This window comes from Miscanthus floridulus, chromosome 3 (assembly GCF_019320115.1).
Source record: "Miscanthus floridulus cultivar M001 chromosome 3, ASM1932011v1, whole genome shotgun sequence".
NCBI lineage: Eukaryota > Viridiplantae > Streptophyta > Magnoliopsida > Poales > Poaceae > Miscanthus > Miscanthus floridulus.
Window position 1 is genome coordinate 38,804,499 of NC_089582.1, and position 24,442 is coordinate 38,828,940.

Below are 24,442 nucleotides of genomic sequence, written 5' to 3' on the forward strand. Positions count from 1 at the left end.
AATTTAGGACACCTGTAGCCTTTTCTATTGGCGCACGCGCCTAGCTGCAGCCCTGGTACATTTCCAAATCTGCCCTTTGTGGTTTGCTGAGATGCAGAATAAAAGAGGTATGCAGTTTTCGGCTTATAAGCCTTGGCTTATCAGCCAACGAACAATATTTTTTTCTCATACCAAACCAGCCAGCAGTACTTTCAGCCATGGCTTATAAGCCAATTTAGCTGAAACGAACAAGATGATGTTAGATTGCACGAATCTTGATGCCTGGGACATTTTGACGGCCACGATAGGCACGGTGGCCACATATACATCCGGAAAATCCACTCTCATCTTTTTATTATTGCCATGATTTATGGTTCCGATCTTATGTATTCCTACGTTCCAAACGACACTCCATTTTACTTTCTTTTGTTTTCCAATCCTCTGTTTTTGCTGCTATTCTTTCCTTCCTTCGTTCAACAAAAAAAAAACTGAGAGACAGCCTTATTATTGGGTGACAGGAAACGGAGACTGTATATAGGGGTACGATTGGAATCGGAAGAGAGCAAGAAAACGATGGGACAGGAAGCGGAGTAGTCGAAGGATTAGAGACCAACTAATGTGACTGTTTATCTGCTTTGCGTTTCACTGCCAACGCGGTCGGCTAGTTGGGGTTTCCTGCAATTCAGTTTGGGTTAATTACTGCGAGGGAGCCGTGATGATTTTCGTGACGGAGGCTGCAGTAGTTGGGTCTATGATGATGTGGCAGCGTTAGTTATAGAAGATGCCGCATCATCATAGTAATTCTGAGTCCAGCAAACTTAGAGCTTGTTTGGAGCAAGTTGCTTGGGCTATTCACCTGCTTGGGAGCTGCCTGTCTTCACTTGCAAGAATGCCCGGCTAGGCAAAGCTAAAACATGCTACGGCCCTGTTCGGCTTACCCCCATATTCAGCTTATTCGACTTCTTTTTTCAGCCGGAACAGTATTTTTCTTTCACAATAATTCAGCCGGAACAGTATTTTTCAGCCAGTTTCAACCAAGTTTTAGACCAGCGAACGGGACATGTTTGGTTGATGGCCTGAAAGTCAGCCTGAGCTGGTAGAGAAGCCAGGCATCATTTGGTTGTATAGCTTGCCTGGGTTGCACTCACTATTGTCTATGAGTGCCAAGTTATTACTTCGTATGAACCATTTCATTGCTAAAGTAATTTTTGATAAATGGATCATTTCACATCATGAGAATAAATAAACCAAATACCTGATATAAAATATGTCATTATATTTTCAGATGAGAACAGCACATTATGAAACAAATAAACCATGAACTGTTCTAGTCATAAGTAATGAACTCATATGAGCTCTATTCATAATCTCTCACACAATGAGTTTTAAAGCTATAGGCTGACAAATATTACAACTTAAGATTAGATAATAATTCGCAGATACACAAAACCATATCACATAGGCTGTCCCAAGAGTCTGAAACTTCTCCATAAATGTTAGCTACCTCTCTGACTATCAACTTTGGCAGCACCTAATTAGCATGTAGTCATACTGTACATACCGATTTCAAAAGGGTGCAACAAAAACAGACCCCATCAGCCATAATCAAAAGAGTCATCACCAGAATCACTACCAGATAAATATTTGAACACCCAACGCTCAAGGTATTCTTGACCCATATTGATAAGGAACCTGAGATGAACTTGAAATTCTGGTTTGCAAAGGTGCATCCCTACTGCAAGCCTATCATTCGGTGGTAATGTGATCTTCTTGAGCATATCCCATAGAGGACCATTAGGATCACGAGGAGGTGCAACCTGCACTGGTTTTGCAAGGTTCTGTTGGATACCTCGCAAAGCATTAGTTATCTGAACATCCATATCATCATCGACACAGGCAGGAGATGGTTTTGTGTGGGACTTGCTGGCTCTGCCAACCCGTGCAGCAGCAGGTAGTGTATTAGACTTGCCAACCCTTTTAAAATTTCTCTTGTTAGGCTTCATGGACTTAACACTAGATGAAGAAACTTGACTCCTAGCTGAAGCAAGGGCAGCCACCTCCTGACATTCATCACTATCAGACTCTAGTTCATCTAGCCTGTTTGTCTCACCAAGTCACTGCTGAGCAATGGCCAATATTTTATTGGCAATTTTCTACAACGACGACGCTGGCGCCGTCGCCATTGGATAATGGCCATGACAACCGATAAGACACTTAGCATCCGAGCTCTGTGCTGGATAACATAATCAGGAATTGGGTCTATGTCCATCTGAGCATCATGTGAAAAAAAATAATGTAAGAAATAAATTCGCATGTAGAGATTTTTGCATGCCTGTCATTTTGTACAAGAACTGTTAGATAGCTTACTACTTTAATAAATTTATTAGATGGCAAGCGTGCACTTACTGATTCTTCCAAAAAGGTAAAATGTAAAATATAATAATGAAAAGCTACTTCCATTGATAGGATAGCAGTACGCACATGCTAAAAGTAAGCCTAATTTCACATGCTGCAAGGGAAAAAAGATCGATCTGTTTGTTTAGCAAGAAAATAGTGAATAGGAAGTTACATCTGTCTATCAACTATCACAAGGAAACTAATCTATAGAGAGAAAAAAAATAGATCTGTATGGACCACGTTGTGTAAACTCAACCAAGACTAATTCACCCCTAAAAAAAAGACTAATTCAGCGTATAGAAGAATGAAATAGAAGGGAGTTGGAAAAATAGAAAGGGATTTTGCTCTGACCTTTGTTGCACTGGATCTGAGAGCAAATCTGGAAGTCAACGAAGAAGCAAAATACGAATAAGAGAGGAGGCCATCAGATCTTTGCTGCACCAAGAGGATCACCCTGGAACATCCTCCATCTTTATGGATTCTATTGTTGTTGTTTTTTCCCTCTCTCTAAGAAGAATGCAAGTACGGAGAGAGGAAAGGGGAATATGAGGAGGGGACAACCCCTTGGTACGTTGAATAACATGCTTGTCCTCAGAATGGATCGAGTTTAGGCAGGTGTTCTAGTATTTTCTTAGCTAGGAGTAGCACAGAAAGACATTCGGTTACCCATTCAATTCTGCCTCAACAATCAATATAACAGATAGAACAGATCAATATTCGTGCGAACCAGATCCGGTTCTATTAGGATGGATCCTTTCCAATATTTAGGTGAAACATGGCAGACTAGATTTAATGCTTCATAACTTATAACGGTTTCAAACAAAATTTTGAATAGCCCACATTTTACATTGACCTTTTCACAGTAATGTTCAAGGGGTCATCAAAGAGATCATATCTACTGTACGACTGGCATTTCCTAAGCTTGTCTTCCTGTAACGAGTGATTGTCCTTGGGCTTATCAATCTCCGTTTTCCTAAGCTTGTCTTCGTGTAACGAGCAAAAATGTGATTGTCCTTGGGCTTATCAATCTCCGTCTCCATGTGCCACAAAGGTAAAGATCAAGTATCATGAAGTTCAAGGGTTGTCTTGTGACGGAAGTGAACTCTGAACATATTCAATTGCCTTCTGCTGCACAAGCTGAATTCTTTCGTTGTCTTGACCCAGTGACTTCTCGAAATTAAGGTACTTCTTGAACAAGAACTGCGACAGTGAAGCACACAGCATTTAGCATAAAGATCAAGTCCCAAAGAACAAGTGACATCTTATTATAATTTTTTACCAGAAAAACATAGTGAAGCACAAAACCATAACAGAACAAGTAACAATCAATCCAAGACTAATTCAAGCAATCATGTCAGTGTTACAGTAAAAGGAACAAAGATGCTAGATTTCATGACAGAAACACAACTAAGAAATAAGCCAACACCCATTTCAAGGTTGAGTTTTAGCAAAGAAATGTAACATAAAGCAAAATACGTAATATTTCGCTCATATGAAATCAAGTACACACAAGAAGTTGAAAGCAGCATGATGACAGAATCACTGAGTGAAATTTATCCACGCATTTCACAATACATATAAGGCAGCAAAATACGCAAACAATTGGAAAGGAGCCATACCTGCATCTTTTTTGGAGGTAGGGTAAGACAAGTCACCCTCTCAAACAATGCCCGTATAACTTCTATGTCACCAAGGCGGATTTCCTACAAAAGGTCAATGTACGTCAACAAACTTGCATGATTTGAAAGAATAAAAAGTACAGATGCCATTTCGATGAATTTAATGCTCCTTACTTGGTCTAGATAAACACTCCAAAGGTCTGTTCTTTTTGGGTACTCCCGCAATATTAGTTCAAATCTGGATCTTCCTTCTTCAGGCACCCCACATTTGAATTCTAGAATAGCTGTCTGTGAGAGGAACTTTATGCGCTTTCTATGTGGCAAACTTAGAAGCGCACGGTTTACAATGGCTTTGATGTACTCAACATCCTTGCCTTGCTTGAGGGCGAACTGAATGCGGCATAACCATATCTGCAGTTACATTATACAGGTCACAAATATGATCTCCAGATACGAATAGGGCATACTGAATGTGGCATAACCTTATGGTTTCAACTCAAAAAAAAATTACAAACTAACCTTGCAGGAAGTTTTGAACCTTTTGGTCATTCTGTCTAGAAGTTCATCTGCAAGTTCGTACTGTTCAGTCCTCTCGTACATCGCAAGAAGAGCCAAGTGCAACTTTTTGGGATCACAATATTGCAAGGCTCTTTGAAATACCTTTTTCACAGCATCCTGTGGTGTACACAATCAAGTGTCTCAGTATATCCAAGTACAGCACAGCAACCCAAAATACATCATTATTCAGCTTTACCTCCCGTGGACCACCGTATTCGTTTTCCAGATTGAAATATGCTACCCAAACATTAAGTTTCTCCTCTTCTTCTCTGGGGATTATTGTTTTTAAAGCCCTAAAAACATGAGACAGTTGTAAAAGATGATGACAAGTGATGCATCCAAAAAGTTTAAATAAACTAACAGAAAAAAAGACAAACACATATCATCTGAATTGACAGAAACAAAAGGAAATTTTTGAAAGGATGTTTCAACAAGTAAATTCTACATCCTTCGAAAATGAAACCAACAGAAGACCAAATCAGATCTATCAACACTATTAAGATTATAGAAAGCAACTTCCTATCACCAAACATCTTTTCAATATTAAAAACAAATGTTTTGAGCAGCAGACAGACCTCTCAGCTACTGCACGTGCTTTCTCAACATCTGCAAGATCTAACAAAGTGGCCATATATTTTATCCAGACAAAACTACTATTTGGGGAGCTCCTGACCAACTTCTCAAAATCATCTGGAGTTTGTGGTACATCTCCCTGCAAAGCCCTTTCCTCCATAGCACTGATTTCTAGTTCCCTGTTGAAAACCATAGAAGGATGTAAAGTTTGATGCATATGTCAACAAAATAAGGTCACAGAGTAGAATCAAATGTCTGAATACCTTTGTTTTCTTGCTTGCTTCTTTAATTGTTTATCATTCTTTTTAGCATTTGCTTCAGTTCCATTTGCAATTTCAAGACCTTTATTATTATTATCCTCCTCTAGGTCAGAACCTTCAGATTCATCCAAGGAAACCTGAAGAGGCGGCACAGAAGCCATTGGTTTTGCTTTGCGATGAACTAAATTTCTGTTATGAGATTCAACCATCTGAGGGGCAACACTGATGTCCATAAGAGCACTTTCATCATCTTCATCATCATTTGTGTCAGCAGTCAGATCAGAATCAAAGTACGACTTCTTCATTCCAAGTGATACTCGATGCCGCTTCTCATCAATCTTTATTTTAAAACAAAATAATGAATTTTAAAACGTGCAATGGCAAAATGAAAATTCTGAAAAAGATAAACCTTACCTTCAGAATTTTGGCTTTAACCATATCACCAGCTTTATAGCAAGAGTTAATATCAACAACAGGTTCATCAGAAAGTTCTGATACATGGCACAAACCAACCTGCAAAAGAGTATTTACAAAACAGAATACACAATGATTTCAAAAGGCTGAGTCTAGTGATAACAATGTACCAGTTCACTTCTCCGAATTGTAACGAATAATCCAAAGGATTCAACCCGCTTAACTTGGCCATCAATGATATCCCCAACATGCAAATCACTATAACTAATATCATCCAGCTTTTCCAATTTGGAACCAGTGGTCTTCCTAAGTGATGCCTCAACTCTCCCTGAAGATGGGTCCGTAGACAGGACCCTGCAGATTTTTGTTAGTTTCACAGGAGAACATATCTGTAATTTATATGAGCATTTGAAAATGGTAAGATCTCACCTTCCATGTACAAGCATTCCAACAGGGAAATCCTTCTGCGGATTTTCAACATACTCATCTGACAAATTTGATAGAGTAATCCTAGCCTCAACCATTCGAGAAAGCATAATAAAACATCCTTTAGAATTAACATTCTTCACATAGCCCTAGAATTTTAGCAGAACAAACCATGTCACTTCACATTACAGAAGATACACTTAGTAGTAAATGGTAAAAAAAAACACGCCTTTATATATCAAATATATTCACCGAAAAAACTAAATTCAATTTATTTATGGCTAAACTCGATTCACTAGCTTGTGCGCTCTTTTTCTCTGTCTTGGCTGCCGGTTACATGCAGCTATTTTCCACCTTTCACCTATATATACAGGTTTTAGTTCGAGAAAAAAAAAATATACAGGTTTTGTCTTCCTTTTCTGTAACTCCTTTTCTCTTCATTCTTTTTTTAATAAAATGCACAGTAGGGGACTCCCCTACTGTATTTCCCCTAAAAAAACTAAACTTCAATTCATGGCATACTACAACTTCAGCAATGACAATTGACAGGTATAAACAAAAAGTTTAATATCAGTTGCATGCAACCTTTGGACAAGAGGTAAAAAACACAGATGTTCTGGTACAGCATATAGGGAATTCACCCAGAATTATACTATGCAAGTTGACACCAACACTATTTACAGCTCTTTTTTTTTTGTTGGCAAGTAGCAGATTGCGTTTTTCATGAATGATAAATCCAATACATGTTTAGATAATGCCTGAATTATAGACTTGTCTTATTCACATGTTAAATTATGTTTATTGCACAGAACTTCAGATAAAAGTAAAATAGTACAAAAATTGTGAAAAATACCTTAATCTCAGTTCCGGGAAGCAGATCTTTGATCTTCTCTATCCGGGAGGTACAGATTGCCCTAAGAAACAACAATGATACATGATGTAAATGGCAATGGGAATGCTACATATACTTTCTGGACAATGTAACAACAATCGTAGGGCCTGCTTGGCTGTGTGGTTGTGGCTCAGGATTTTACCCCCAAAAGGGAGAGATCTGGAGCTAATGCTTCATACACAAAGCCAGTTTGGAGTACCGTTTATGTTTTTTTCATGGAAGAGAACACTTAACACATAAAAGAGCATTGTTCCTTAATTGATGAAAAAAAAAAACATGAGCTCTAGCACTTACAGATCATCAACTAGTCCTGAGTTGTTAGAGTCTCTGATCAGGTTTGATGAACGGAGTGATAAATCAACTCGAAGTGATCCTTCTGATGAGCGGCTCACAGACAGGACCTTGCACTTCACAAACTGGCCCTCATGGAATCCAGACAATGGTTCGGCCACCCATGAGTCAACAATTTCAGTATAATGAACCCTCCCATGGAGATGAGCTCCAATCTGAATGACAAGCCCACCAACACCAGGTAGAATTTTTTGAACACGTCCACCGATGATATCTCCTTGTTTTGTTTGTTCAAACACAGAGGACTTTGATTGTTGTATTTCATCTATATTCGGTTGTGTGCATTCGTTATCAAGTGCCTTCAACCGAAGTAACCTTTTCTCCCGGTTCACATTGATAACACGGCCTTTCACTGCTTGGCCTACACTAAAGCGCTGCTGGAATTCTTTCAGTTCGCTGGGCTCGGAAGAACTATCAAGTACAAATAAATGAGCCATAACATTTCTTGATACAGTTAACCAGACCCATTCCTTATCCACCTTGACAACATAAGCACGTACAATCTCATTTGTGGTGTGCTTTTGTTCTTTTTGAGCAGTTAATTCTTCAAACTCTCCTGTTTAATTTCAAGTAAAAAAAAAAAGATCCAACAATAAGAAAAGTTAGCCATCTTAAAGATTAAGAAACACAAAAGGGTATACAAAATGCAAAGCAGTCGGCATATAGGATTTTAGCTTTGGATGAACTGAATGAAAGCTGTAAGTTCTATATGAGATGATTGTTTATCATGGAATAGACAAATTAAAAATAGACATTAAAGCATACCCTTGACTATACATGGCCTAATAGACAATTCCCATTTGAAGTTTTTGCCACTCTTTCCAGAAGGTTCAGCCTCTGCAACAATTCTGGCAGTAAGCTTTTGCCCTATTCTGAGTTTACTAAAGGGATGCTCATCAGAATCCTCTTCAAGAACCTATGAGAAATGTATCACTAATTAGTAATTAGCCAATACATATTGTTATAAGAAAGGCATCTCAAGCAATGTCTGGTGTTCACCTCAGTAATATGGATTCTTCCATGAAGATTGCCACCAAATTGCAGTAGAAGTTCAAGCGGCTTGATATCAATAATCTGATGTCCAAAAAGGATTTGTGTAAGCAAAGTTTGCAGACATTGAAGACGAAAACAGTTACCAATTTTAAGATCATAATTGAAAATAATTGCACCTCTGCTTCAACAAGTGACCCAATTTTGTAGCCTGATTTCTTCTTAGCCCTTTTAGATTCAGAGAGGGCAGAATACTGAGCTGAAGCTTTTGGTAGTAGGATAAGTCTTCCAGAAGAGTCAGAACTTGGGATATTTCCAACAACCACAGTAATGCTTCAAAAAGAAAATAAACACAAAGAAAAATAAGAAAACAAGTAGGTAACGTAGTCCAGATAAGAAATCACTCTTCTTTATTGTTCTGCACTCAAGAAAAGTACAATCTTTTCTAACACAAAATATCATTCTTCTTTATTGTTTTGCTCACATGTTCCTGCTTTAGTTGCAAGCTCGAGCAAATATTAGCTGGGATCACATGAGCAAAGCTCATTTATACATTAGATGCCCATATCAATAGACTAATTATAACATTCTTCTGTAGTGATAAAGCTGCAATTCAAAATCAATTTATGTCAAGACTGATAAAGTGATAAACCTGTAACCCTAAATGAATTTATATCAAGAGATTAATTATGACATTGTTCTGCACTATCTAGTACAAATAGAAAGGTTCAAGTTTCCACAGCATTTATGTCAAAGCCTTCCAGTAAGGGGTACTCAAATAGTAGCAGATATTTCGTCCAGTTGGAAATATAAGTCCATAAAGGTTTGACACAGTTTAAACTTTTTTTCAACTTTGAGTAGTAATATTTATACATAATAATTATCTTCAATGAAAAGGCTTATATATTAACATATTATGAAAGAACTATTACAATGATTACAATGTATCTAGTAATGCTGAATTGCTGATCTTCCCTTGTCAATCTATATAAAATTTTACATATTGATGATCAATGTTAAAAGAGGTTGACCTATGACTATGACAAACTTTGATGTTCTTATATTTCCCATCGGGAGAAGTATGTAACAAGGCAAGAATTCGAATCAAATAGGGCAAACTTCCAAATATTACCGTTGTCCATTATCATAGTGGTGGTGGGGAAGCAGTTGTGAGTTGTAATCCATCAGTGGTGCAAAACCAATTGCGTAATTGTACTCAGGGATGGAAAGGACCTGGATTAAACAAAACAACAACAAAAAAGTAAATTGCAATCAGCCTACAATTCAACAAACAAATTGGTCAATGAAGAGAGTAATTTACACACCACATAGCTCTCTTTGATTATTTCCACAACTGCATTCACTTCCTCATGAAGCTCCAACTCTGCAACTGCAGCCCTTTGGCGTTTCTAAAGTGAAACAGGATATATAATGTAAAGTTATGATAATACATGAAATAAAGATTGAATATATAGTTTCAAAAACTGCATATCGTGCTTACTAAAGGTGACAATAAAAAAATGGGGATTGAGATCCGGATAAAGTTGTTACAATATGATACAATGTTATAACCTCCAAGGGCATGCCTGGCCAGGTATACTAACAACTTCACACCAAGGCTACAAACATTACCTTCTTTTTTCCAACATTTCTAACACTGCCAATTAGCTCTGGTTTAAGGGACAAGTTAACAACTCCATCAGATAAATCCAAAACAAGGCCCTTAACAGAAGATCCCACTTCCACACTACTGCCACCAACTGCAACAATAGAAAAAGATAAAAATTGGCAGGATTGCGGGTTGGATAGTTAATAGCATGAAAGGACAAAATTACTTACGTTGATGGTGCTCGATTAAGCCAACAACATCCGGATGGTCTTTGAAGTTAAGGATAATACCATATTCTTCTATTGCTCCCACCTCCCCCTCAACTAAGCTACCAATGCCAAAAGTGTGAGCCCAATCATTGCTTGAGTACTTCAATGCTGCAATCTATATCAGAGGTAGCCACAAATGATAAGTGCATGCTAAAACATCATTATCAATAAGCTTAGCATATCAACATATGAAATTTTATCTTCAGAGTTACTGGCAGTGGTATTTTGATCTAAGCTAAAAAGTTATTGAATAAAATACCCTACATGAAGACCCACAGCAAACTCACACGTCCTAGATTATCTTGTAGGAGACCAATAGGCCACATCTATCACATATGCCAGAAAATGAGCGAGATGCCCTGAGAGTACACATAAAAAAAAGGAAAGTAGCATCCGGACAACTACATACAGTAACATGATACAAGAAAATAGCCATTAGTTACACATGTCCCAACATTCCCACAAGAAAACTGTAACTACTTAGCAGGTTCCACAAAATCTCACATGCCCACACATCGAGGCACTATTATTACAAGCTACTCCCTCCACTCCAAATTATAAGACGTTTTGGTTTTTCTAGATACATTGCTTTTGTTATGTATTTAGACATACACTATATATAAGTGCATAGCAAAAGCCTAGAGAAGCCAAAACATCTTAATTTGGAATGGAACCATAAAGTTTTGGAAACTTCTATTCAACAGAGTAAGAGGTAATTGTTTCCATTATAACCTTCTGATCCAGAAGAAAGTATCCTTGAATAAATGAAGAATCCGTTGAGGAGCACATTGACTGTTGAAGTGCGAGTTTTACTCTAGCAGTTTCAGCATTTACCTGCAAGGGGAGGAACAAAAAAAAAATTAGAAGAACACAAGTAATAGATGATAACAAATATATACCAACAATTATGGCATACGCTGAGTATATGACTCCGAACTGACTGGCCAACATAGAACGCATCAGAAAGCCTTTCTATCCGCCTATCAACTGCCTTTGTGAAACAAGAAAAATTAGACATTCTTTTCAAATAAAAAAAACAAAAAGAATGACAGAGCTGAAAATTTCTTACTTTGTCCTTGGGAGAGAAACCAGTCAAATGTCCGAGAAAGCGGACGAAACAACCAGCTTCGATAATGTTGCAGATGTAACCCTAAGATAAAATAAATGTCAGCTGAGTTGCTCATCTTAGGCTAAGCAAAAAAAAAACTAGAGAAAGATTACATGAACTACAACTCCAGGATGCATCTGCGATATCTCTGAAGGAATTTCATTTGCGCAATTGATAAGTGAGTGCTTTGCCGAAAGAACTAAATTTTGACCTTCAATATCTGCAGACGGGTATTAGAAAATCAGATGGAAAAATTAGCAATGTGATCAAATATCCATCTGACAACAAAAGGTGCATCATCATTAGCAGTGCAAACAACTGATTGTATCGTGAGGTCATGTATAGACCATGATAAGCTACAAGTGTGCATGCAAAACAGTGAACTTCCTACTTGCCATTGTGAAATTCTGCACATTGTTCATAAACTATACATGGTAATATGGTACTCCCTCTAGATATACAACAGTTTAGAAAGTGTATTCTCAATCCTCCATCGGTTCAAGAAAAATTGTACTGGCCATGACGTAATGACTTTAGATTCTTTTTTTGCTATCATTTTTATAACATAACTGTGTAATGAATGTCCAAAGCGTCAAATGTTTATTAACAGAAGAAAAAAGGGATGTTCTGTTTTTTTCAAAGTGCATTGATAGCAAATGAAGTTTGTTGACTTCACCGAGAACTAGAAGTTGGTTGAACTCGTGCCCAGGTTTCAGCAAATTCTTCACCTTAGCAGCTTGACCTAATAGGAAAAAACAGACCATGGTCAGTAGAGCAGTAATGTTATATGAAATATAAACAGCAACAAAGAATATGAGTGTGAACCCACAAGGGAAAACTATTGATGCAATAGGTTACATGCAAATCATATAGCAGATGAGGATATACCATGATGGTCTGCCAAATGTTCATTTAGTATTGTCCCCTTGGAGAAGCCATTTACACTGACAACAACAGCTGCAGGAGTAAGCCGTTCCACAACACCAGAGACAATACTACCCAACTTTGGAGTGTCTATTGGAATAACCCTACACGGGGCAAAAATAAATGCAAAGAGGATAAAAGTTAGATTATAAATCTACACATCAGGAAAATGACAATTCTGGATATTCAGTACAAGTTCAAAAACATAGCAAAGAACTAACACCATCCTTGTTTTTTCTTGTTAAAAGATGACAAGCAAAATGACAGAAAATGCTCTATGAGTGAAACAATAAACTTCAAAGAAATTCTAAAAAATACATGTAAAAATTAAGGTAACAATTACAGCTCGTCATGTCAAATAAGGGCAGATTATTAATAGAACATAAAAATAGTAGAACAAAAGCGCATGTAGAGAACTCACCTATTATGGGATATGACAAAACTAACATTTAGTTTCCTTGAAGCAGGGATCACATTGATAATTCTACATTTGACCACTTGACCAACATGATAAACATTTTCTGCTTCAGTTCCAGCCTCTAATCCAAGGTCAGATCTAGTATCAATTTACCCATCAAGAAAGCAGATGATTCAGAATCATATCATATAAAAAAAACTGTGATGAAATATCTATTTACTAAAATAATGGTGCCAAGAACAGCACAAGACCAGCAACCCTCAGAGACAGATACACAATTCAAAAGTAAATAAGTGCATCTTTCACTATTGATTATCTAAAAGTTTGTAGAGAAATCTAATTTGATTTACAACACCAAGCTGATCTGCTTCAGAAATAGGAAATGTGATACTAACCTGCTAACAAAACCCTGAACTCCATTGTAGAATTTTACAAAGCAACCGTGCTTTTCAATTTTAGTAATCCATCCATGAGTCACTAAACCAATTTTTGCATCAGCATATGATGCTAGCACATCAAGTTTTGATTTCACCTGAAATAGATCCATAGTTATACTACTGGACAGTCTCAGAGAAAACAAAGAATGCATATAAATAGGGATATGAGTTCTATCTTCATTATTCTAAGCTAGAGAAAAACTAGGAAGGATTTAAAAACAATATCATGTACTGTTGTATATATTATACCAGAATTCATAGAAATTCTTAAGGTAAGAGCAAAGTACCAGAGACTTCTTGTATGTCACTGTAACTCTCTTGGATTTGCAGCCCAATACACGGAAAAGAAGCTCAGCTCCAACCTACACAAAGAACAAAGTTAAAGTTCATTCATCATCATATTCAACATCTCTTAACATAGTTTCCCAAAAAAAAAAATCAAACAATTGGAAGTGGAAATGAGCAACCTTAAATTTCTTTGGTGGTTTCACAACATGTTCCAACTCTGACATGTGAGGAAGCGGGCAAAGTGCTTTCACACCACTTGAAAACTGTACAATAGCACCGAATGGCTCAACAGTAGCAACCTTAGCTCTCACTAACATTCCAGGTTTAACATCATCATGAGTGAAAACAGACCCTTCAAAAGCACTGTCCTGCAAACACAGAGAGCATAGAGATCCTAAGGCAATGATTCAACAAATATCAGTAACCTATATTATCATGTAAACATGGACATATACTAAATATGCATGTTCACAACAGTGCAAGTCTTCTAAACCATATGAAAACCAATTAACAGATTGCATTATTGCAACTCCTATATTACCATGTAAACATGGATATAATATACATGCATGTTCACAACAAATTCAAAAGGCATGAGTCACCAAACCGATGCCAAAAGTTAAATGAAGTGACATGAGCTATGAAAGATAAAATAAAAGAAAGTTGCTCAGTATCTTTGTTGAAAATTAAAAATTCAAGTGAAATAAATCAGGACACAATAGTATAAGTGTGCCACTAGCATTCCTTTTCACGAATACCATTGCTTAAAAAAATAAGTGACGTGGTGTAATGTAATTACTTTTACGGTGCCTATTGCAACTCCTTCAAGATTCCGCACTCCAAGTATACGGACACGTAAGCTACTGCCTTCCTTAAACTTGTCCAAGTTTTTTGCATCCTTGTCTGACACATCATGTATCTGAGGATCAGGTTACAATATCAGCATATTAAGAAGCATCTTTGTGAGAGCTTTCACATCATTCAACAATGAGTACAATAAAATATTCACTACAGTTTCACATACACTAATAAATCCAGGTGATGGAGTTGGAGAAGGTATTTCAAGAAAAAGACCAGCCTTTTTATCTACCCTCAGCACCTTTGATTTATCGTAGATATCTCCAGCTTTTAGATTCTGCATGAGGAAGAATTACCAATCAAAAAAGAACACTGAATAAAATAACAGCACTTCTATTTTCTACAGAGGCCAACTTTACAGGCATAAAGGGGTTATCATGCCAAAACAGACAACTTACAATAGGGGGTACTTCAAGATGAAGTAAATGTTTGTTCAATGTAAGCCCAACTGCTCTTGTTGATGGATCAACGAACAGGATGCGAGCATTTACCTGTAAATTATAGTGGAAGTACTCAGAAAATCACTCCAGATATCCAATATCGTAAAAAAAACATCAGACTATCAGAGATGTTGCAAAATTGTAGGAGCCACAGACACAACAATTATATCAACAAAAAATAAGAAAATAGTGAATACCTTCTTATTCTTACTGTAATCATCTTTCCAATTACCAGAGGGAAAGGAATTCAACAAATTAAAAATATCAACCTGACAATAGAAGGAACACACTGTGAAATGAAATACAAATGCTCCTGTAAAGCCAAAAATGAGTCTAGTCTGTGAAAAATAGCTTACTGTTCCACTGAAATAAGTAAGAAATGATAACATGACTCCATTTTCAAGAACTGAATGGACGCGTGCATTAACCATCATCCCAGGGATCAAATGATCAATAGAAAGGCCTTTCAGATCCTTAATCTATACAAAAACAACAATAAACCACAAATTAGAGGTGTCAGGTCCCAATCAAAATAAAGAAGATATTAAATAGCATTTATAGTGATTTGCCATACAATAGATTTAGAAAGGAAGTCTTTATCAAAACTCAAGTGAACAATAGCCCGAGTTTTGTCAATCGCCTTCACAACACATTGCATCAGTTGTCGGCGCTCAATCTTCACATTTTCTGTACAAGAGAACAACAGTTAAACAACTCCCTGAGTACCTCCCTAGAAAGAATATCACGATCAGCATTAGCAATGGGAGAGATCAAACAGATTTCAAGTATATGGCCCATATTAAGCAAGACAAATAACACTAATGTTTATCCTTCTAGCAAGCATATAAATCTATAGAGAGCAGCTTAAAGTTACATAAGTAACACCACATCATTTTATATACTCCACACTATGCCTTATAAAAGTGCATGAACTACAAACATGAAGACAACAAAAGAAACTCTAAGAACTAAACTGTTTTTATGCATAAATACACCAAAAAGAAAGCATATGAGAGAAGGGTCAGATCATTTGTATTTTCGCACAAAATGTATGTTTAGAATATTGAAACTGTATGAAACAATATAACCACAAGCTCATAAGCTACCAAGCCTGCTAGAACAGGAAGTCCAGTCCGAACTAAAACAGATAGAAAGAACTTCAAGATTGCTAGGCAAAACTTATATGTTATCAGGGAGCGCAGTCTAATATGAGCAGGTGTTATTAGAACATCAGCTAGTGAAATCATTTATATAAATATGTCATGAAGAAACACCAGTATTTCACGATCTGATGAATTTATTGCTTAGTGTACCTTTGTCATCCTTTTGCATAAATCCGCTAAAGGAGGATACTCCAAAATGAAGAATGTAACCATGGTCCTCAATGCTTTTGACTTGGGCAGTAAGTACCTAATGAAACGCATACATGTGCATCCATTACATAAAAGATTTGACTCAGAATCTAACAGTTTCCAATGGGAACTACTCCCTCCATTCTTTTTGTTTGAATGTTTTTGACGTTTCATGTTCCCTGTGGTGTGACTTTGGCCTCTACCTTCTATAAATTTACATCAATATATAATAATAAAATAACACTTTTGTGGATGCATTTCTAGTAATATAATTTTCACACAGCAAATCCCGATATAGCTTTAAAGTTTAAATGCATAAAAAAAGGGCGTACCCAGTGCAGAGAGCACCCGCTCTGTGCGGGGTCTGGGGAAGGGTGTCAGTGGCAAGCCTTACCCTCGCCTGTGCAATGCGAGGAGACCGCGACTCGAACCCGGGACCTTCCGGTCACAGGCGGTAAGACTCTACCGCTTGCACCAGGCCCGCCCTTCAAAAAGTTTAAATGCATCAATTGTCAAATTTTAGGAAGTTCGACAGCCAGGATTTTAGGAAGTCAAAAAAAATAGCAGGGAGCATAAAACAGGCCTACAAAGAAAAGGTTAAGTAAATCTAGCATACTGCAGATCAAGTAGTGGTAATCAGGTAGCAAAAAAAACAATATAGTCAAGCATGTCCTGTCAAGCTCCTTGTTTTCGATACGGTTGCAAGACTGTTAACACCTCGACATATGTAGACTCAGTAGTCAGTATAGCTATCAAAGGAACAAACCGATTTATTATAAACAAACATTTAGTTAGATAAGCTCAATAATTTATTGAAAAACCTGGTAAACTCCACAAATAGGGCAGGATGGGGGAGGGAGGGAAGGAAAGTGCACGTGACCATGTCTCATGGGACAGGGTGAGGAGGAAATGAGATTCTTTAAAAATGGTGAATGCTCCCAATAGCCTGTTAGGATTTTTTTTCACTATAAAACTGGATCTGATCTTTTCTGGGTGTATATGCTCCTACAGATATTAGCAAGCTTTCTAACCAGTTATTCTGATTTTGCATGTAAATTTTTGCCCCAACTTTTCTTCAGAAAACATGCTCCATTTACAATTTCAGTAGAATAATCAAATCATTTAATCAAGAACCGAACACTCGAATGGTTGTGAATTATAATATAAAAATATTAAGGACAGAGGTGCACAATGAAACAACCATACATAGTTGATATTTCTCTGCCCCAAAAGCTCAGCTTATGAAGCACATCCAGATTAGGGTGATTAAAAATTACCATTCCTTCCTGCAAGCCATCCAGGGAAAATCCCCTGTACAGTAGGCTTAATCGCAATGATAGCCAAACCCGTCTGTTTACTTTTCCTTCTTTCTTATCATCGTCAACTCGTAGGACTATACAAGGAACAAGCTGACCAACATGAACAACTTCTGCGCATAAACTGTTCTCACTATCCTGCAAAAGAACAGTATCAGTTGGTTCACCAGATGGCAAATCACTGACAAAGAAATATCAATTATGGATTACTTAAAAAAATATATCTACCTTACGATTTTCCTGCAAAGCAATGTCGCACACATCCTCTGAGCGAACAAACCCTCTAATTCCACCAGGTAGACTTAACACAATATCTTTCTGGTTAACCTCAATTACAACACCCCAGAGCTTCATATTTGGTGAAATATTCTGACAAAGGGAGGGAAATGTCATGACCAGTTCAGCAATATAGCAGCATTTTGTGAAGGATTTAAAGACAACCAACAATAGGAGATCCCAGAACTGACCACTACATGTCCATGTTAACATGCTCTCAATAAATAGATACAGATAGCACACATAGCTGACTTAAAATAAGGGCATTTGGTACCAACCTGAGGCCAGTCATCACATGTTCCAAAATCCAAACATTTCAAGGTAACAAATAAGAATAATCACACTAACACCACCCAATACAAAGCTAGCGATATATAACCTAGACATCTCGTTCAAAGGACCAAATGGCAACCCTGTCAGCCTCAACTAATGCAATAACCAATGAGTGATCCGTATGTAGCACTACATCACCTTAATCTTAATGCGCATCGAGGTACATAACTTGTACAATATTCCAGCAACTGCAAATGAAACTGTCTAAAACAGGCTAATCCATAAAGCTTTTATGGAGACCGTTTAGTTCAAAAATATGACAAAGGTTGGATGGGAAGTGCATCAGTATATGTGCTGCAGGGTTTGAATGGTCATCTGAACCATCTGAAACACTTCCAGGAATAACAATGGCAAATATATTTGCTCTCACCAGCTATTCGTTAGACCAAACATGCCAGAGAAGTTCAGTGCAAATTGACAACATAAGAATAAAATACTAGCTCCTTAAGCCATTGAATAATTGGAATGGGCAGGGAGTATAGCCTGTAACAAGGATGACAGAGGGCCAGGGTCAAGCCCTGGCTGCTCTGCGATTGGTGGAGAAGAGAGGTAGAGCCCCACGTACCAATAATTCTGTGTTTATTTGGACGAGGACAGAAATAGACAATTAGGGCGCGTTTGGACAGTGTCCAGAAACTGCCGCACCGAACGTTTGGCCGTGCCGCAACTGCGGCGCTGAAATCGGCCGCCCGAACTGCGGCGTGTGTTGGCATCCCAAATGAACTAGAGAGCGCCTAGGCAATTGCGGCGTGCCGCAAGTTCGGCGCAGGTTCGGCATGAACCAAACACGAGCGGAAGTCAGGCGTGGCGAGTTGTGGCAAGGTGACGGCATGAACCAAACGCGCCCTTAGTCTTAACCATGGTTATTAAGAAATTGTTCAAGTGTTGCTTAAGCATCAGATCGGTCTAGGATCGCCACAGAGGCCCTTCGTCTTACGCGTATGCAGTCACCCCATCGATTCCACCATATCCCCCTTGATTCTGCTGCTGGCCCGTTCAATTTTGCTTGTAGCCCTGCTTGGCTCTGCTGCTGCTATCTTGATTTCGCTGTCTCACAACTGTCAAACCCTTGATTTGGAAGGGGATGTCAGCAGCAGTCGATCTTAGGGGCGGGAAAGGAGGGGAAGCAGCAGAGAGAAGGAGAGAGGAAAGTGAGTGAGAGGGGCAGAGGTCTGACTCTAATGAACCCATTTCATGCTACCAGATAAATATGAATGCATATCACAACTCAATGGTCCTTCCGAGATTTTAAAACTTCATAAAAACTAATCTTCTGTTTACATGGTGCATGAAATAACACTCCAGCACTTGTTGAAGGGCTCAAGGCATATGAGGATGGTTGGAGCTTAGAGCGACCAGCACGAATCACACAACGTAGCATTATGATGGACAAGGTTTAATTCTATCATGTAAGGTTATACAACCTGACAACCACTCTCTTTAACAGGCTGACTATTTAGAGAGAAGTGCACAACAGGGGATCACACTTAGGGTCTCTATAGCATTTTCTCATTTCTAATCGCTAGATTCCCTAAACAATACTCTTGACTTATGCTGAGCAGCAGTTAAGAGACCCTAAATGTGCGGATTTCAAGGTTAAGGACCTATGATGCAGTCCAATTGGAAGGTCTACCCATTGCTACATAATAACTGAATTTAGGAGGGTAACCAATGATTTCAAGTCGTCCGATTAATCGCGATTAATGGCGATTAATCGTCCTAATCGGTCCTGGGTGCTCGATTAGGGACCTCGACCCGATTAGCTCGATTAGGGGCCTGGTCGTCCGACTAATCGTCGCCTAATCGCGATTAGTCGTCCGATTAGGGGTGGGACGACTAGTTTTGGCTGTTTTTTTTTTTGCTGCCGCGCGCGGGCCACTGGGCGAGCGCGCCAGAGCGCGAAAACGCAGCTGCGTGAGCGCGCGCGCGCGGGGGTCACGGGCGCGCGGGTCATGGGCGCGCGCGAGCGTGGGAGGGATAAGGGGTTTTGGCTGGTAGCGACAAAAATTTCACGGGAAATTAACAGCCGCCGCCGGCCCTGTGCTCGCGACTCGCGAGTCGCGCCCGCCCTCTGCTCCGCCGGTGGCCGGCGCCCCTGCAGCCTGCTCCTGCCGGCGGCCCTCTGCTCCCGCGGTGGCCAGCCGCCCAGCCCTCTGCATCCTGCTCCCGCCGGCGGCCATCTGCGCCAGTCCGCTCGCCCTCTGCTCCGCGGTGGCTGGCCATCTACGGCTCTGCGCCCGCCCACCCTCTGTTCCTGCAGGTGCCTGGTCGCTCAGCCCTCTGCTCAGGTGTCTGCTCCCGCCGCCTGCCATCTCCTCCCGCCGCCCTCTGCTCCAGCAGGTGGCCGGCCCTCTGCTGATCTATTCCCGCCGCAGCTGCCTCCCTGCCGTTCAGGTCCTTCCCTCATCCCCTGCTCCTCTGCCCTCTCATCTCTACTCCTCTGATTTTGATGCTTCATGTTCTCTCAGGGGTCAGGGGCTCAGAGTTAGAGCTGCATTCCTCTGATTTGAAGGCCTGAAGGTGCCGGCCCTCTGCTCGTTGGTGATGAGCTGCTCTGACGACTGTATGTCCATTTTCCCTCCCCATCTGCTCTCCTGACCTACATGGCTGCATCCTCTTTGGCTCTGCTATGCTACAGCTATTGTTGTGCTAAGTAATTGAGTATGGTATCTAATTCTGCAATCTTTTGTGTAGATCCATACAAAAAAGAGAAACCGGTTAGAGCACAAAAGGTTAAATAAGTTGGTATATGTCAGCTACAACCGCAAGATGGAAAACAGATTTAAAAACATTAGAGAGCTGGGTTCCAAAGGAAAGCGATCAAATCCACTCTTGCTTGATGAATTTCATTGGGAAAATGAATGGGTCAATGACAATTGTGAACCAGTTCATGAAGGTGCTGCCAATGCTATTACTTGGGCTAATGTGGATGATGCTATTGGTGCAACTCAGGGTCTAGAGGGCCGTAACTTGCCTAGGGCTGCTGCTGCTCGTACTGCTATTCCTGCCCCTGTGAGGCGTACTTATGCTAGGAAGCGTCCAAGGAACACAGTGGCTCAAGATCTTGATGAAATAGATGATGAAGAACAAGATCAGCAAGTAGAATCTGATTCAGCAACACCTATGGATGAGGATGAAGAATCTGCACCACCACCAACAGCAACTGCAGATGGACATGGAGGCTTCCATTTCAATGATGATTTGCTTTATTAGATGGCTACTAGTTGCCTACTTTTGTTGGACTATTGTGTGTTGATGTTTGCGACTTTGTGTTGAACACTTTTGCTTATCTGTACTAAACTAATTTGCTTATCTGTACTAAACTAATTTGGTTATGTAATATGCTGCCCGTGTGGCTACCATGGTCTGCTAAATGCTAGATATTTGCTACTGCAGCAGTGCTGCTATTGATATGTGTCAATAACTCAAGATCAAGACTACATTAGTGTTGCTAATTATGGTGTTCTTTGGTATTGCAGGCTTCCAGCAACAAGTCAGCAAAGGAATGGAGTTTGGGACAGTTGGACAGTGAAGAAAAGGCAAGAAAAGAAAACAACTCCCACAAGTAAGTCACTTGCTAAACACTAATGTAGTCTTGATGCTTGCTATATTGTGTACACTATATAGTACATATAGGTATATATATAGTATGTATATGTCCTGATGCATAGGACGATTATATGGACGACCAGGGTCGACTAGGCTCGACTAATCGGCCTGGTCGACGACTAATCACGATTAATCGCCTGGTCGGTCCTATAGCGACTAGGTTCGACTAGACGACCTGAAAACATTGAGGGTAACCTTTACTGTGATGCGATTAGCAAAGCGTGGGAGCTTCCCAGTGGTGGCCCCGCCGAAGAGTGTCCCCAAGTCGTCATCCTCGCCAAAACCAGACGACTCGCCGCCCCTCCTCTTCCTTTTCCCCTTCCCCTTCTTCCCCTCCCTCTCGAAATCCTGCTCCGCCTCCGCGCGAGCCTCCGCCATCTCATCCTTGCTCAGGAGGCTGCGTCCACCTGCGCACCACCCCAAATGCACAACAACACATCAGTGCAAAGAAAAATTGATAGGGAGGAGGGAGGGGGGTGTTGCGGGACTGCGCAGCTCGACGCTTACCTCTCGGGAAATCAGCTTCGTCAGAAGCTGCGGCGAGGAGCGCAGCGGAACCCGGCGCTGCCGACTGCTGCCGCTCTCCGTCGCCATCCCCCTGCTCACCGGCCGCATCCTCCTTGCGGTGCCTTTTAAACTGCTTCCGGTCGGGGCGCAGGTCGGTCTTGCTGCCGGCGCCCTTCCCCTTCTTCCTGTCGTTGCGCGGCGGCGCCATAGCAGCGAGCGCTGTAACCTCCTCGGTCGCGCGTCGCTGCCACGCTGGTCCGCTGCGGCTATATGCCCTAACAGCCTCGCCTAGCACTCCCGTGACACGCCGCGGGCTGCCTTCGCGTCGTCCGCGCCGCTCGCCGTCAGCAACTCAGAGCGGAGTCGCCGCCGTGCAGGTAATGAATAAGGCCGCTGCCTCCGCTCGTTGTTCCTTCTTGGGGGTTAGGGTTTCAATAAAAGTCATGGGCTGGGCTAGGGTTTTGAAAATCTGTGGGCCCGGTGTTTAGGCCATTTGTTGCCTCTTGTAAGGCCGGCCCAAGTTGAGTTGGTCCAAATAGCCGAAGCTCTATTTTTTTTCTCGGGATTTCTAAATATCTGTTTTCTTTCACTTTTGTATGGTCCAGATGGTTGTTAGGATTCGTGCTCAAGATTGACACGGACGGATGTGCATGTCTCCACAGGCGGGCGGGCGCGTCCACCGCGCCGTTTCGTTCTCGCGCGCGTTGTGTAGTCGGTCCCGTTTTTTACTGTACCAGTCTAGTGCAAGTTTTATGGTTCATGTGTTTAAAACAGTATAAACAAGTTCCATTCCCACAAAACTGATTTCATCCCAAAAAAATTTTATCATCTCTTTATTTATTTATACTATGTCACGACAGCTTATTTAATGCCTATGAAATTCTCATAAAATTTTTATTGAGACGGGTCTTAGGAACATAGCTCCAACATGTTGGGATGTTTGAGTTATTATTGGTTTTTATTGAACTAAACATTAACCAAAGTTAGATTTTATATCTATAGGTTTTTTATTGGTTTTTTATTATATAGGTTTTTTTATATCGTATAAATTTTATATCATATAGGTTTGATGCACACAACACGAACATAACCGTGGGAGGCATCAATGAAGTATATTAGTCATTTCAATACTGCTACAAGCATGTAAAATATCACTATGTGTAGGATCTCTAGTTGGTTTAGAGAGGGTGAATAGGTCTGTCAAAATAAACACTTAAACTTTTATCAATTTCACCCTGTGGCACTGTCGCTCTGATGGGCGGCACTGCCGAACTGTGGTACTGCCGGACCAGAAGAGCGGCACTGCCGCACCTGCAGATAACTTCAAGTCATAATTCAAAATCAGTGAACGAAAACTTAGATCGGAGAAATTTCTCAGCTTACTACAGATATGATAGTTACAGATCGAAAGCTAAAAGTAGTAGGAACATCACACAACAAGTAGATCGGCTAGAAACCCTAGAAATCACATCAACAATAATATGACCTGCAAGTAATGTAAATCAAGCACAAGAGACACAATGATTTATTCCGTGGTTTGGCTCTCCACCAAGACTTGCTTACGTCCACGTTGTTGAGGTTAGCCGCTAAGGCTTAGGGCTTTTCAACCCTTTCTCATTCTTAAGTCAATAGACTTAACTCTTGAGATGAGGGGTGAGTTTATTAGCTTCAAAAGATAGTTACAAACCTCTCGGGGCTGCCACATAAGTTGGCAAGCTCCATGGGCGACGCTCTAGCTGGCTAGGAGCCAAGCTCCAAAAGTAACAAACACAATCGTCGACCAAAACATGAACCAAGTGCCCTTTTAAGTTGAGAAATCAATGGAGATGCTCTCTAATCGAGTTTTAGACCCTTTTCTTTCAAAGATTGATGGAGAAATCAATGGATTTACTTGAGGGCTCAAGGTCACTAATGGAGGGAGAGAGAGCTTCTTTTTCTATTTTGGACGAGCTGAAATAAGCAGAAGTAAGAAGATAGCCGTTGGGAAAAAAGAGAATGGGTATAAATATCTCCTATCCACCAACGGTCACTTAAGTCGTGGTAGTGTCGTGGCTTAAGTGCGACAATGCCGCACTGCGGCAGTGCCACTCTTAAAGTGCGGCAGTGTCGCACCAGTCAAGACAGCAAGGGTAAAAGTAAAGTTTAGGCTGTCTTAGTTGTGAATCTGAGGATGTATGTGTATGTTTGAGCACTTGGTAGCACATGTTAGCTTAAACATTGTGTCCCCTTTATAGTACAA

At 40.1% G+C, this 24,442-nt stretch overlaps 1 protein-coding gene across 1 annotated transcript; it reads right to left on the reverse strand.

Moving 5' to 3' along the window:
- Positions 1-2,940: 2,940 nt before the first annotated feature.
- Positions 2,941-22,698, reverse strand: LOC136541584 (rRNA biogenesis protein RRP5-like). Its single transcript, XM_066533525.1, has 40 exons — positions 22,204-22,698; positions 21,892-22,103; positions 17,707-17,847; positions 17,440-17,616; positions 16,124-16,220; positions 15,385-15,497; positions 15,167-15,289; positions 15,008-15,079; positions 14,769-14,861; positions 14,537-14,647; positions 14,312-14,431; positions 13,692-13,880; positions 13,512-13,586; positions 13,183-13,319; positions 12,791-12,925; positions 12,334-12,473; positions 12,122-12,187; positions 11,559-11,665; positions 11,407-11,487; positions 11,254-11,328; positions 11,070-11,171; positions 10,299-10,452; positions 10,092-10,219; positions 9,785-9,868; positions 9,592-9,692; positions 8,639-8,792; positions 8,469-8,543; positions 8,235-8,385; positions 7,413-8,025; positions 7,080-7,140; positions 6,230-6,375; positions 5,971-6,154; positions 5,801-5,899; positions 5,390-5,724; positions 5,129-5,305; positions 4,750-4,846; positions 4,515-4,670; positions 4,170-4,406; positions 3,996-4,079; positions 2,941-3,576 (listed from the first exon to the last, which is right to left on the reverse strand). Exons 1-40 carry the CDS (start codon positions 22,409-22,411, stop codon positions 3,451-3,453), a joined length of 5,736 nt encoding a protein of 1,911 aa, XP_066389622.1. The 5' UTR covers positions 22,412-22,698; the 3' UTR covers positions 2,941-3,450.
- Between the last annotated feature and the right edge of the window lie 1,744 nt (positions 22,699-24,442).

Excerpts from the sequence above, each read along its gene's own strand:
- LOC136541584 (XM_066533525.1), bottom strand. The coding sequence starts at position 22,411 with ATGGCGCCGCCGCGCAACGACAGGAAGAAGGGGAAGGGCGCCGGCAGC. Across the intron at positions 17,848-21,891 it reads CTAATCGCATCACAGTAAAG|AATATTTCACCAAATATGAA; the intron begins GTTACCCTCAAT and ends TCCCTTTGTCAG. Across the intron at positions 4,080-4,169 it reads GGAGTGTTTATCTAGACCAA|GAAATCCGCCTTGGTGACAT; the intron begins GTAAGGAGCATT and ends GACCTTTTGTAG.